General features: G+C 42.9%; 1 protein-coding gene across 1 annotated transcript in view; it reads right to left on the bottom strand.

The window, feature by feature from the left end:
- The window catches only part of LOC125285733 (sodium/hydrogen exchanger 3-like), a 36392-nt gene extending 22371 nt beyond the window's left edge, over positions 1-14021 (bottom strand). The window contains exon 1 of the mRNA XM_048230302.1: positions 13609-14021. Coding sequence (XP_048086259.1) covers positions 13609-13924 — 316 coding nt within the window. The 5' untranslated portion in view covers positions 13925-14021. The remainder of the gene's footprint in view (positions 1-13608) is intronic.
- Between the last annotated feature and the right edge of the window lie 2203 nt (positions 14022-16224).

Below are 16224 nucleotides of genomic sequence, written 5' to 3'. Positions count from 1 at the left end.
TCATCACAAAAGAAATCCATATAGGCTTAAACTATTTATCATGAAAGAGAGAAATAGGCCTAAATGATTTGTTTCATCATGAAAGAGATGTATAGGCCTAGATTAATCATCATGAAAGAGAGACTTATAGGCTTAAATTATTCATCATGAAAGAGGGCCTTATAGACTCCTGATTGTTGTCCTCTGCTGACAAGGCACTTGATCAACAGGTTGTTTTAAGTGGCTAAGAGCTCAGAACTTTGTGAGAAGCAATAGGTACAATGAAGTGATTGATGTTTTTTAAAAGATGGCGCCAACTGAGTTTGTGTGTTCGCTGTAAGTGTGATTGTGTGTATGAGTGTTTGAATTAACACTAAACCTTCCCGTGTCACAGAGACAATTTAGTTAATAAGAGTCAATGATTTAGCCATATTTGGTACAATGAGCCATTTTGGTCATGACACATGCCCATAGCTATTCATATATGGAAAAAGGAAAGTACAGTCTGTTTAGAAAAAAGCCTTTAATTAAACATGGCGACTAGTTAAAGATACATGGGCCTACGCCTTAAGCCAAATACAATGCATAGGACCATGTCATAAGAGTCATTTAGATTTTTCTATCCATATGTGAGTCTAAGAAAAAGTCATTGTATCTTAGTGACAACCATTCTATGCATGTATTTTCATACTTTTATCTTTTGTCCTCTCTCTGACCTCACCAGAGAGCACAGTCTGTATTTGGGTGGAGAGCTGCAGCTATAATTGGTTACTCTAGCCTCTACAGGTGCAGGGTAATCACCTGAGTCCCCGACACGTTTGCCAGCAGTGTACGCCCTCCAGGCATAGCACCAGGCCTGAAACTTGCTTAATATAGCTCCACATTTACCTGCCATCTTACATAATTTTCACACCTTGCCGAATGGGTGACCATTCGTCTGACCTCTGCTGATGCAAGCTCTGTCGGACCTCCACATGTGCGCACAAGCCAGCAGTCACACTTCAGTTCACGTTAATGGCAGTGCGAACAAATGGTGCCAGATTAATGTTGTTTGAATAAGGAGTCTCGACAGTTTCTTCAAACACTTTGGTTTGAGGCTGTCTCTAATGGACTGTGAAATGTTAAGCATACAGTAGAGTCACTCTCACATATTCTACAGAAGGGAAGGAAAAAGGTGTGTGTGGGGGGGGGGTAGATAACTAGATATTTTGGACACCTGTGATATCTGCACAGTCGTGTAAATTAGTGGTTCCCATACTTTTTGTCTGGCGTCCCTATCCAGTGCTGTCCAGTATTGGATCTGCAATGCACTAATCCTAATTTGGATTTTACGCACATGCTACTGTGCTGTGGAAACCACAAACAGGAGTAGGCTACAACATATGCTAATTCATTGAGTTCACCAAACCATGTGATCAAAACGCAACGCATTATTTGCCCTATTCAACCAGCAGCCAGAACGAGGCTACAGGGTACACTTGTATGGCAAGCAATTTTAACATTTATCCATTTTAGATATCCGCAATTGAATTCTTCCTATTCATAATTGTAATTTCAGATATCCACAAAGACATTCTTCCTAGGACAAATGACGCCACATTTGCCATTCATTTCTATGGGGTTTATCATTACGGATATCTACAATTAAGTTGCAGATATCCACTATGTGAATTACGGATATCTGCAATTGAATTGTAGATATCTGTAATTCCAGTTAGATATATCTACAATTTGATTATGACTAGTCATAACTTCAGTTGAAGATATCTTTAATTCACCTCAATTCAAGATATCTACATGTTCCTTTTCAGATATCTTGAATTAAGTTTTGACTAGGCGAAATGACATTGTAGATATCTGTAAATGGAATTATGACTAGTCAAAATGACGTTGTAAATATCTCAAACTGGAGTTAGGGATAGTCATAATTTGATTGTAGAAATCTATTATCAAGTTATAGATATCTTGAATGAGTTTTGATTAGAGATATCTGAAATTGGAGATATCTATAACTTTCATTCTGCCTAGTCAAAATGTAATTATAGATATCTTGAATTAGAGTTTTGACTAGGCGAAATGACGTTGGAGATATTTGTATTGTTATGCAAATTAGGTCCCGCATGCCACTTTAGGCGGGAGCAGAGCGTGTTGTTGTTCAAATCATCAAATCACATAGCACCTGTTAACTGTTAACTTTGTAATTAGCACTAATTAGCATCATGTCAGAGCAACCAGAGGGCGAAGGAGTTTTTAATCGTCTTTTTAATGCTGCAGCCTACAGTATGCAAGACAGGAGCTGGCAGCAAGAATTGATGATTCAATGTTGTTTTGATTTTTTCGATTAGTCTACAGTCAACATCATTATGAATGGAGTTTCCTGTAGATGGTGCTGGTGCATTTAGTAGCCTAGGCCTACTAATTTATGTAGGCTACGAAACAGAGATCAAGCCAGTTGATAACATGAGAGTCTAATAAACCACACGGTGTCCCTGAGTTTTAGTTATTTTAGATATCAACAAGACATTACAGCCATGACTGCTTCTTCTTCTTCCATTCATAGAAATAAGGAAATAAGCCCACTTCTTCGATTATGTTGGGGAGGGGAAATTAGCCTACGGACAGAGAATGTCTAAGTAGACAGGCTCTGCTATAGTCCGGCAGCCATGGGGTCAGACCTGGTTTTGTCGGTTAAAGTTTTTTTTTTTCAGAATCTTGTAGACTAGGGGTAGCTCTTTAAGATTTAGGAGGGTGCCCAGTGATATCCCTTGAGCAAGTTCATATATTAACCCTTTCTTGTTCAATGTGCTGAATATAAGGCGAGACTCTAGCAGATAACTAGCAGATATCACTATGAAACTTCCCCAGTTGATAACTTACATTAATATGAAAAAGAATTTTTTTTTTTTTTTTAATTTTTTCTGTAATTTAATGTTTAAATATGAAAAAAGCCCAATGTGGCAAAATTAAGAAAAACAAAATAGGAAATACCTCTAATTTCAAGGTGAGTAGGCCTACTCATATCAAATGCAAATCAACTCAAATAAAATTTACTAAAATACAGTGTTCTGTGTGATAGTTATTCAGACAATACTGCATGCGTTCAAATTTGGACAATTTAACCCTTTTCTATACCAATTAATGCATTTCTGTATTTCAGATAACGCCAGTAGTAGTCTAGTAGTCATGGGGTCAGACCTGGCTTTGTCCGTTATTTATTCATTTATTTTTGCTTAGACTTATTGATTGGGGTGGCTCTTTAATATTTAGGAAGGTGCCCAGTGATATCCCATGGGCAATTTCATATATTAACCCCTAAAGCCCTATGTGCCGAAATCATGAAAAAATAGGAAATACCTCTCATTTCAAGGTGAGTACACATATAAAAAGCAAATCAATTCAAATAGAATGTACTAAAAACAGTTTGCCGTGTGATAGTTTTCAGACAATACTTAAATTGGGAAAATGTAACCCTTTTCTATGTCAAATAATGCATTCATAATTTCAGATATCTCCTGTAATAATTCGGAATATGTACACATTTCCTGTAGTATTAGTTTTGCGCAGTTCTGGCTCATTTGTTCTTAAACATCCTACAGTACCTTAAAACATGCACAGAACATTGTGCAGGGCACACCATTAACCTGGAAACTGCATCTTAGAGCTACAAGGGGTTTCACTCTTGCACCCACATCTGATCATCTCCAAAATGGAGTCTGGTGCAAGTTTGACATTTTCTGATAGACTGGTTGGGCTCAGTAACGAATCAATGAATCCTTCTTCAAATAGCAGTTGAATTTCCAACTGAAGTAGCATTTCTCGGTTTCAGGCTCCATGACTGTGAACTCTGTACCAAACTAAAAACTTTCACTTTAATATCCAAGTATATATATACTATGTCAACTATAGGGATGGGAATTTAAATATTTCAGTTGAGTGGAATCAAAAATCAAGCCTGGATTTAAAAAAAAATAATTTTGTTTTTAATTAGTCAGACTGACCTGTATTATTAGGCCTTAGTATTTTAATGCATGTCTATGGATCAATACTTAAAAATGAATATTCTCTCTAACGAGGTTAGGCTCTGAGCATAGACTATACTGTGATAAAGAATACAAAATAAATGTATATTTTATGGAAACTAGAACAGTAGTACAGAGCTAAAGTACATCAGCTAAAAGAGGGCAGTGCAGGCTAACAGTAGTCAGTTACATAGCTGTGTAGTAAGTAAACCTCCCTCCCAACACCTGACGTGCTAGTGAGAGATGCTAGCACTTGGATGAGTTTCCTCTCCCACTCCGAGAATGAAATCTGCACTTGAGAAGCACTTACATACACCAAACTTTCCAATCTTATACCTACCATATTCAGATGGCTTTTACAGAGGGGTTTGTTGATATATTATTCCTAGCCTGATTTATGAAATGTTATTCCTAAGAACATGGCGAAAATAGTTTTTTTTAAGGCTATTGGCAGTATTTTCTGACTTACTGAATAACAGAGATATCCATAATTCCCTGTGTCAAATACTTTTCATCTAATATGTCAACACAATGAAAAAGTAATTTTGAACCTGGCTTTATCCAATGTTCAGATTTAGCTTTTTTATGCAAATCAGCACATATTTAATTAGATCATGCCTAATTTGCATATTTAAACATTAAATTACAGATTTTTTTTTTTTCATATTAATGTAAGTAATCAACTGGGGAAGTTTCATATATCTGCTAGTTCATTTTTTTACCCTAGTCACCTGTAGTGCCTTGCCTTATATTCAGCACATTGAACAAGAAAGGGTTAATATATGAAATTGCTCAAGGGATATCACCGGGCACCCTCTCTAATCTTATTGAGTTACCCCTTGGCAACAAAAAACAGCAACAAAAAAATGACGTGATGACCGATATCTGTAATTCAACAAGTCAACAAGTTAAATTCAACAAGTCAAAACTAAATTACAGATATCTCTATCTGACGTTTCGACTAGTCACAATTACGTTACAGATATCTTGAATGACAATTCCAACTATCCAAAATGTAATTGCGACTAGTCAGAAAGACGTTGATATCTACAATGTTAATTCCAGACAGTCAAACTTAGCTGGTAAATGTTAAAATCGCTTGCCATAACACTTGCCATCACACTTCAGTCTAGCAGATGGTGGTAATGCATTCTGTTTGCAAACTACCAAAAAGAAAGCTCACGAAAAAGAAGGGTTCACTGGCTATGGGTGGCCTGGGACTGCCCGAGTAACTTTCTTTTTCTTCTTCTTCAGTTAGTTTTTTTGGCAGTTTGCAAACGGAGTGCATTACCACCATCTGCTGGACTGAAGTGTAATGGCAAGTGTACCCTGTAGCCTCGTTCTGGCTGCCAGGTGAATAAGGCGATTCACCCGGCGGTCATTGTACGCCAGAGCAAGGCTACAGAGAGCTCAACGTTGCGCTCCGCCCCACATTGAGTCCAGCCCCGATCTGCAAGCTGCAGCCAGGGGTACTTGAAGCTACAGGGTACACTTGCCATCACACCTCAGTCCAGCAGATGTCAGTAATGCACTCCGTTTGCAAACTGGCAAAAACAAAACTAACAGAAAAAGAAGAAGGGTTCACTGGCCTGCCAGACAGTAGCATAGACAGTAAAAGAAATGGACGAACAGGTTCCGTCGTTTTCAATGGGAGGGCACCGCGTCAAATTGAACGATTTTTCAGTTGGTCCCCCCAGTACTGCGCAGAATCGCACTTAACTTTGTGACGTTAGCCATCGAACTGAATCTTGTAACTCATATGATAGATAGCCTAAATTCTTCTCACACTTCCTTTGCCTTTAAAGTCATCAAAGTTAAACATTTATTTATGTATTATTATTAATATCATCCTCACAAGCGATATCAAGTCATGTTAATGTTGAAACTACCACACATCATCTTCAAAAACAGTCATGGTAAAACAAAAAAAAACTTATAGCCTTAAGCTAATCTTCTTTCCACTTTCTGACCTATGGTCAATCCATCAAAAACCTCTGAAATGATTATCGTTAGACTACCTAACGGTAAAACTACCATTTTCATTAGGTTTACTTGCCTCTTTACCTTAACATACAATGCTTTTGTAGCCTACATAGCTTTGTGTGCGCGTTTCCGTGCTGGCTGGACTACGCTTCTTATCCAAACAATACGGTTATCTCCCTTCGGTGCGTTAGCTTCCCTCCAACCGGACATGCTAAACATTCTTTTTACGGGAACCTAACGTTATGTACGAGGTAGTCGAGTCTTGTTTTGCCTTTTATTGTTTATGTAGATAACACAGAAGTTACAATATCGGCACAGGATATATGCTATATGAAGTTATGGTATTTCAAAAAAATCCTAGAATGAATGGGCTTCTATGGGGTTAGCAGAGAAGTGGTCCCTCCAGCCTCCATTGATTCTTCTACTTCCGGGAATTCGCCTGCCCCCTTGGACAGTAAGGGTTAAGTCATTGAGAGACTTCAGACCCATACAGACCAACCTCAGACGAGTCCAGGAAGTAACGTCAATTCCGGAAATAAGTACATAATTTACTTTACTCTTTATGGAGAATACACCGGGAAAAAAACGTGTTTTCTTTTACAGTTCATGGAAATAATAGTCACCTGCCAGAGTAACCTTCTTCTTCTTTTTCTTCTTCTTCAGTGAGTTTTGTTTTGGCCGTTTTCCAGCAGATGGTGGTGCAAACGGAGTGCACCACCATCTGCTGGACTGAGGTGTGATGGCAAGTGTACCCTGTACTTTATTATTATATTAAAAGTGCATTTAATTAAACTAGCATTAATTTGCGCTTGTCAGATTAGATTAGATTAGATTAGATTAGAGCCCATACCTTTTTGGAAGGCTTTGTTTGTGAAAATATCATTAGCACTTCATATATCAATGAAATAAACTAGGTAAATATAATATTAAAAAGTACACAAAAAAAACGTAATAAGAAGTTAACACAACACATTTAATACATGTATCCTACTGTAAGGTGAAGCATCGGCTGATACATATCTGTTATCACAGTGTAAAACTTGCCGCACTCATTCAATCACTCAAGGAAGGCATTCTCATCTATCTGAGTTTGGATAGAATTTCCTCGAAGTAAAGTGTCCTAGTTTTGCACAAGTAACAGACAACACATTGTCTTCCTATCAATGCCATTTCTTGTGGAAAATGCTCATTGTTCATAATCTTCACTTCCTCTGACAATATTTCTCATTCATCATGATAATGTTACCCTCACACAGTGAAACTGTGTCTTAATATAGCATTGCCAAGCCAACCACCAAATGCTCCACCAATGGAAATGCCTCATTTTTCTCTTAGATAACTCAAATGTTATGGTGGAAGAAGCAAGTCCCATGCAATGCATTTGAGCACTCTTTACTTCTTGAGGATATGACCTACATTATTCTGTGTGTGTCAGTACTTAGTACTGAGGGACTCTGGCCGCCCTGCTGGACTGGTTGTGTATTGTCGGACAATCTTATGTTTTGATGCCATGTGCCTTTGTTGTGGCCTGAATCCCACCTCCAACTTGCCACTCCCTGTTTTTTCCCGCCACTTTCTGCCCACACCTGTGCTGTTCATCAGTCTGCTTATTATCTGTATTGATTTCTCCTGTCCCTTGTTTGTCCTCACCCAATGATCTGTCTCCTTTGTTTAGACTGCCTAGTATTTAAAGTTCAGTTTATTTTCTGTTCTTTGTCTGGTTGTAACTGATTTTGGTGAGGATAATGCTGTGTCTGCCAGAGCTGTAGTGCTGGTCTTCTGTGAATACGCTGCCTGTTTTTGCCTGAACTTTTGTGTTTTTGCCTGCATTTTGGATACTCCTCCTGGATCTTTTGTGCTTTGCCCTTTTTGGAACTTTTCGTGTTTGGACTGTATCTCTTGTGCTTTGCTCTGTTGCTGTCTGGCTGCAACATTAAAACTGAACTAAGCAAGTTTCTGGTCTGCATTTGGGTCCTTGCCTGCAAGTCCTAACACTACAACCAGACCAAGATGGACCCAGCGGACCCAAGCCAGCTAAAGAATGCCCTCGAACAGCAAGGAAGAGCTTTGGGAAGGCAGCAGACTCGGCTGGACGCTCTTGCAGCAAGCATCAAAGACCTCTTGTTTTGACACCCTCGCTGTTCGACCAGCTTCCCCATCAACATCTACTTCTCCTGAGCCAGAGCCTATGCAGATCGACCGTACCCGTCTGACACCAGCTGAGCGACAGAGGAGGATTAGCACACGTTCCTGTCTCTATTGCGGCCAGCCAGGACACTTCATCTCTACCTGTCCAGTAAAAGCCAGCGCTCGCCAGTAGAAGGAGGGGTACTGGTGAGCGTGACTCCTGTAAGACCCTCAATGACACAACGCATTCTCTTCTCTGCCACCCTTGAGTGGAGGAACCAACAGCAGGAGGTGGTGGCCTTAATCGATTCTGGTGCCGAAGAGAACTTCATTGACTCCAGCTTGGTGCTTCAGTGGGGGCTGCCTACTACAGCTCTCAAGACTCCACTTGTGGCCAACGCATTGAATGGACAACAGTTGGCCAACATCACCCATGTCAGCATCCCGGTGAGTCTATGTCTTTCTGGCAACCATCATGAACAGTTAGTTTTTTATGTCATTGATTCCCCACATGCCCCCATAGTCCTTGGTCACCCCTGGCTTACTAAACATAACCCTCACATTGACTGGGTGGGTAAGAGAATTGTAGGGTGGAGCCTGCTGTGTCACTCTCTTTGTCTTCTTCGTGCTCAGACTCCTCTACTCCCAGTCTCCAGACCTCCAGAAGAATTCCCAGATCTCTCAGGGGTCCCAACAGAGTATATGGATCTCAAGATGGTCTTCAGTAAGTCCAGAGCCTCTTCTCTACCCCCACATCGTCCCTACGATTGCGCCATAGATCTCCTTCCTGGCACGTCTCCCCCTAGAGGTCGCCTTTATTCCCTGTCCCGGCCTGAAACTGAAGCTATGGATAAATATGTTCAGGAGTCTCTGGGAGCAGGCATAATCCGACCATCCTCTTCCCCTGCAGGTGCTGGATTCTTTTTCGTCAGGAAGAAAGATGGCTCTCTGCGCCCTTGTATTGATTACCGGGGCCTCAATGACATTACCATTAAGAACCGCTACCCTCTTCCCCTGATGTTGTCAGCCTTCGAGTTGCTTCAAGGGGCTTCAGTGTTTACCAAGCTTGATCTCCGGAATGCTTACCACCTGGTCCGTATCCGTGAGGGGGACGAGTGGAAGACAGCCTTCAACACCTCGTCTGGTCACTATGAGTACCTTGTCCTTCCTTTCGGAATTAACCAACGCTCCAGTTGTCTTCCAAGCTTTGGTAAATGATGTCCTCAGAGATATGCTGAACCAGTTTGTCTTTGTGTACCTGGACGACATCCTAATCTTTTCAAGGTCTTTGGCCGAACACGCTTCTCATGTCCGTCAAGTCCTTCAACGCCTGCTCGAGAACCAGCTCTTTGTGAAGGCTGAGAAGTGTGAGTTCCATCGTAATACTGTCACTTTTCGGCTATGTCATCACAGCGGAGCAGTCCAGATGGATCAACAAAAGATCAAGGCAGTGATGGAGTGGCCCGCACCTTCTACCCGCCGAGAGCTTCAAAGCTTCCTCGGTTTTGCTAATTTTTACCGCCGTTTCATACGGAACTACGGTACACTGGCTGCCCCCCCCTTACAGCCTTGACTTCATCAGCTGTAAGGTTCATCTGGTCCTCCCGCAGCAGAGGAAGCATTCCTAACCCTGAAGCAGCGGTTTACCTCAGCCCCATCCTGATCCATCCAGATCCAGGCCTGCAATTCATTGTAGAGGTTGATGCCTCTAACATTGGTGTAGGAGCGGTGCTTTCCCAACGCTCATCGAAGGATCACAAGGTCCATCCTTGTGCTTTCTTCTCCCACTGCCTTACCCCTACAGAACAGAATTATGACATTGGTGATTGGGAACTGCTTGCTGTAAAATTGGCACTGGAGGAGTAGAGACATTGGTTGGAAGGTGCTCAGGTCCCATTCCTGGTTTGGACGGATCATAAAAACCTCGAGTACATTAAGCACGCAAAGAGGCTCAACTCCCCGCCAAGCTCGCTGGTCCATGTTCTTCTCCAGGTTCAATTTCATCTTGTCATATCGCCCCGGCTCCAAAAATGTTAAGCCTGATGCCCTCTCCCGAAGGGTCAGCTCCAGTGAACACCCCCAAGACCCAGACACCGTTCTGCCTGCACATTGTGTTGTAGGGGCAGCTCAACTCCAAATCGAATCTATTGTGGCTGCCGCCCAATCGAGTGATTCTGGACCCAGTCAGTGTCCCACTAACCGTCTGTTTGTCCCTAGCTCTGTCCGCTCACAGGTCCTGCTGTGGGGCCATTCATCCCGTTGTCCTGCCATCCGGGATCAGGACGGACTCTGGCCTTCATTGACCGGCGGTTCTGGTGGCCCACAATGAGAGAGGATGTCTGTAATTTTGTCTTGGCCTGTTCGGTTTGTGCCCAGAACAAGACTTCCACTCAACCTCCTGCAGGTCTGTTGCAACCCCTGCAGATTCCCAAGAGGCCATGGTCCCATATCTCTCTGGATTTTGTTACTGGTCTTCCTCCATCTGACGGTAACACAACCATCCTCACCGTTGTTGACCCGTTTCTCCAAGTCGGTACACTTCATTCCTCTACCCAGTCTTCCCTCTGCCAAAGACACAGCAAATTTAATGATACAACATGTATTCAAGTTACACGGGTTGCCTGTTGAGGTGGTGTCAGACAGGGGCCCACAGTTTACATCCAGTTTCTGGAAGGCTTTTTGTAAGCTTCTTGGTGCTTCTGTCTGTTTATCTTCTGGGTTTCATCCACAGACCAACGGCCAGACCGAGCGGGCTAACCAACAACTGGAGACGGTGTTGCGCTGCGTGGCTTCCCAGAATCCGTCCTCCTGGAGCCAACAGTTGCCTTGGGCAGAATATGCCATCAACTCCCATATATCCTCCTCCACTGGCCGGGACCCCTTCGAGTGCTCCCTGGGTTACCAACCACCACTATTTCCGGATCAAGAGAAGGAGGTGGGGTTCCATCTGCTGATGCATTCATCGCCCGCTGCCACCGGACGTGGAGACTCACTCGTTCTGCACTTCTTCGCTCCTCAGCCAAGATGAAAGCTCAGGCGGACAAACATCGCTCTCAGCCCCCTCGTTATCACCAAGGACAGCGGGTATGGCTGTCAACCCTGGATCTTCCCCTTAGGGTCAACTCCCGTAAACTTGCCCCCCGCTTCATTGGTCCCTACCCAATTGATAAGATCGTCAGCCCCGCCGCTGTCCGCCTCAAGCTCCCTGCCCCTCTTCGCCGTATCCACCCCACTTTCCATGTTTCCAAGATCAAGCCTTTCGTCTGTAGCCCCTTGCACCCTGCCCCCAAACCCCCCCCTCCCCCGCGGCTTGTTGGTGGCTCGGAAGTGTATTCTGTTCGGCGACTGCTGGATGCTCGGCGTCGGGGCCGAGGACTCCAGTTTCTTGTGGACTGGGAGGGCTACGGTCCCGAGGAGAGGTGCTGGGTCCCGGCTCGGCACATTCTTGACCGGACTCTCATTACGGACTTCCTTCGCCGGCACCCCATTCCACCCAAAGGGACGCCTGGAGGCGTCCGTAGGCGGGGGGGTATTGTCAGTACTTAGTACTGAGGGACTCTGGCCGCCCTGCTGGACTGGTTGTGTATTGTCGGACAATCTTATGTTTTGATGCCATGTGCCTTTGTTGTGGCCCGAATCCCACCTCCAACTTGCCACTCTCTGTTTTTTCCCGCCACTTTCTGCCCACACCTGTGCTGTTCATCAGTCTGCTTATTATCTGTATTGATTTCTCCTGTCCCTTGTTTGTCCTCACCCAATGATCTGTCTCCTTTGTTTAGACTGCCTAGTATTTAAAGTTCAGTGTATTTTCTGTTCTTTGTCTGGTTGTAACTGATTTTGGTGAGGATAATGCTGTGTCTGCCAGAGAAGTATTGCTGGTCTTCTGTGAATACTCTGCCTGTTTTTGCCTGAACTTTTGTGTTTTTGCCTGCGTTTTGGATACTCATCCTGGATCTTTTGTGCTTTGCCCTTTTTGGAACTTTTCGTGTTTGGACTGTATCTCTTGTGCTTTGCTCTGTTGCTGTCTGGCTGCAACATTAAAACTGAACTACGCAAGTTTCTGGTCTGCATTTGGGTCCTTGCCTGCAAGTCCTAACAGTGTGTCCAGGTGCACTTTCATTTTCTGGTGACAAACACTACATCTTTAGAAATCACTATGACTTAGTAAAGAGTGATGAGAGGGTGGAACCTGTATGCTGCTAATAGATTTGTAGGGACATTTTCTTTCTTTCCTGACTATAGTCCGTGATATTACAGAGACAGATGGGATTGTTTCTATTTCAAAGAGATGTAATATATCATGGTAATCATGCATGCATCATATTATTTTTAGTTTGTGATTATGTGTGACAGAAATTGTAGGCCTCTACAAGGCCTTCTCTTTCAGATTCACCTGTACTGCTTCACAGTATATATTTTACGACACCTCTCAATCGGTCAGTCTGCAGTGGCCCGCCGTCCCAAAGTGGCACAGCTGGGTTTTTTCCGCACAGACGCCTTTAAAGCAACCTATTTATCTGAGGAAGCATACATGTAGGTATGAATAGTTACTGCATTGTTAAGTTCTATTAAGGAATACATAGCCATATTCATATCTATGTGTGGGAAACTAAAGTATGACAGTCACCTAATCTTCTGTCACCCCAGAGAGCAGTGAGAGCAAATGATCTAGAATATGTCTATCATAAGAGAATACAGATACTGCAACAGAAACTAAACATTTCATTGGCATATGGTCACAGGCCCACTTGCTCACATGGTCACAGGCTCCCAGGATCTTTTCGCTCTGTGACCTGATCTCAGTCACTCTTCTACAATACTACTACAATACTCCTCTGCTCTCAGTCACACTTCTACAATACTCCTCTGAGCTTTAGCTGCTGCTGTATTTGTTTGTTTATTTATTTATTAATGTGTTTATTTAACAGGGACAGTGCACTGTGTGTATAATTTAGCCAGATTATAGCACAGAGGCTAATCTATACGATAATCTGCATCTGTAGTGCCTAGGCAGAAAAAGCCCTCTGGTGGATCTATTTTGGGTACTAATGGTGTGGTAAGTACAAACATGCTTTCGCTCAGTCTGAACTGAAATGTCACATTTTGGCTTGTAAGTAGGAGTGGCAATTGTTAAAGTAAAATGAATCGTCTGTGAATCGTCTGTGTTTGGACCCAGTTGATTCTGACAGAATTTTTCTGCTGTTCTTTCTACACTGTTGGATTTAGAAAAAAAATATTGATGACCGTGTCTCACTGCAATAGCTTTTTTTATGATTTTGCGCTTGAGACCATTCTATTTTGATTTTACACTGACAGCTGTTTTAAAATCCATTTTGAGTGTCACTAACCTTTCCATCAAATTGTACAACAAAGCAGCCTTAGAAGGGCATGTCACTCAAACAAACCCATGTGAAATCATCTATCCAGTGCAAAATATGCATCTCTCGGAGTAGCAGCAATCAGCATGTGGCCATGATATCTGAACATAGTTGGGTCTTACCTAACTTGCAGAGCCAGCATACTAGAATCCACAGAGCCACAATGTACGGAATCGACACATGGTGCCACTTCCAGGTGACGATGGGCAGAGTGGTGATGTTCGCCGCACCATGCTCACCTCCATTGTCAGTGGACTCATGGCCTTCTGTCTCGCCATGTGCCCCGGTATCGTTATGGTCAACTGTATCACCTTGGCTCGCAGTGTCCTCACCGTGGCTGGCTGTGCTTGCACAGCAGGGTCTAGCCTGAAGCAGCAGCAGCAGCAGGAGCACGAGAGCCCCAGCGAGGAGCAGGCGCAGCCGGCTCACACCTGCCATGACGTCTCCAGCGGAAAGTGTCTCTCCTCTGGCTGAGTCTCCCTTGCCTAGTGCAAAGCTCTCACGCCTCTGTATAGGTCTGTGCCGCCCAAGTGTGTTTGTGTGTGTGTGTGCCCAGGCCGCTTCTCTCCTCCCTCCCTTGTCCAGTCCTCCTATGCAGGTGAGGTGACAGGTAGCCCCTCCCTTCAGCACTCACCTGGGCGATCTTGTTTGAGCAGTTCATTAATGATGGGACAGAGGTCTGTTTGTTTCAGCTGTTTCTTTCTTTATTTATTTGTTTATTTATCTTTTCTAACAATCTCTATCCACCATTTATCTAGCTGTCTGCCTTAGTGATGTAATGTTTTCCAAGTCGGTCGGTTTTGTTAGCTTTGTAACTTTAATTTAACCAGGGGGAATTGATAACTAAATTTCAAAATTGCAATAAGTATAAGTATAGCAGTATAAGTAGATATACTCTTTTGATCCCTTGAGGGAAATTTGGTCTCTGCATTTATCCCAATCCGTGAATTAGTGAAACACACTCAGCACACGGTGAACAGGAGCACACACCCCAAGGGGAAATTCAAGGTCTCAGTAGCATACAGACTTGTATTACTCATGGAGACACACAGGGTATAGAGGGGGAAGTTATAAGTAGGACAAAGACCTCAGAGTTGCCCTGAGGTCAAGATTTATTATTGGATGACCTCTCATAGGATCCTACATCATTATCCTCATCCATTGACCTCTGTGAAATACGCTATAAAATTTGACTTGACTAATAGCTCATTTCTTGAGTGCTCATACTGCCCTGACTGCATCTCAGTCTGTCCTGCACCTAGGATGTGCACAATGACCTTTTCCTCTGTAGCCAGGGTTAGCACCTTCACATTGATGTGACATATTTTTCTTCATTTTAATAAAAAAAAAACCTTATATTGTGTTTGTTTACATGCACAGGACAATGCTGTTGTGACCGTCAATTTTCCTTCAGGATTTTTTAAGTATATTTTTTTGGGCTTTTTTATGCCTTTAATGACAGGATAGTGGAGAATGACAGGAAGTGAGTGGGAGAGAGAGCCGGGGTGGGATCCGGAAGGGACCACGGGGCGGGAATCGAACCCGGGTCGCCGGGGTATGGTGCAGGTGCCCCAGCCAGTTGCGCCACAGCTGTGGCCAATTTTCCTTCAGGATTAAAGGAATTATCCAGAGTAAAATGCACTTTAGATCAATTTACGGATGATTAGAATCAGATGATTAGCGGCAAAATGACTTGCCCTGGTCACTTCCAGGCTAACGAGTTTTGACTAAAAACGGTAAAATCGAACTTTCTCAAAACACATCCGAATGACATGATTTTGATGTCAACTCAACGTATGTACTCCCAATCATCCGTAAATTGATCTAAAGTGCATTTTACTCCGGATAATTCCTTTAAGTATATCTTATTGTTATTTTTAATGTGATCTAGTGGTAATTTATCAGCAAAAACTGACCCTTCAGTAATGTCCAGCCAGCTCAGTGGAGGAATGGGGGCTGGTGGGATACTGGAGGACCTAAGGTGACGCAGGTGAAGTGTTCCGTACCCTCTGTGATGTCGTGTCCGAAGGACATGACACCAGCATGACGAGGACATCACCAGCTTGCACGACAACTCTGTTGACAGTTGAAACCTATCAAATTTGAACATCTTCCAAACTCTCTGATCTCTTCCCCAATCAAAATATCCACTCATTTACTATATACTGGACTAGTGAATAACCTAATCTTATCTAGTGAATGATTGGTTGTCCCACATACAGGGTAGGTCTCAAACAGAACCTTAAAGTTTAGCACCATGTAACCAATTATGCTTCACACGTCAGTTAGTTGCCATTATCACAGCCTCCTTTAAGGACTTCAACAGGCTTGCCAGTGTGTTAGACTGGCAAGGTAAAGTAGGCCACAATAGTGCTGTGTTATCCTTTGACAACCTCTCTCTCCCTCCTGGTACATTCCATACAGTTCATCACATTCTAAAGGAAAACAATAGAGCTTTCCTCATTCCTCCACCTGTGTTAATTAATAGTTTCACTCAGTGATAAGAGGTACTTTTGAGTCTGGATCGATGACCTACATGAATAATGTATGTCAGAGTTACATAGTGGGGGACACTTTCATAATGGTGTCACCGACATTCACCAACACACATCTCTTGTATCATTTCCTCTTTATTTCAGTAAAAGAAAATATTATGTCATTGTAGATATACACAGTCATATTCATCTGGTTCATTATTTCACTATAGTGATTTGGCCAAAATAGGGAAAAGTGCACGC

The sequence above is a fragment of the Alosa alosa genome, chromosome 20 (assembly GCF_017589495.1).
Source record: "Alosa alosa isolate M-15738 ecotype Scorff River chromosome 20, AALO_Geno_1.1, whole genome shotgun sequence".
Lineage (NCBI taxonomy): Eukaryota > Metazoa > Chordata > Actinopteri > Clupeiformes > Clupeidae > Alosa > Alosa alosa.
This window is presented reverse-complemented; position numbering and strand designations above follow the sequence as displayed.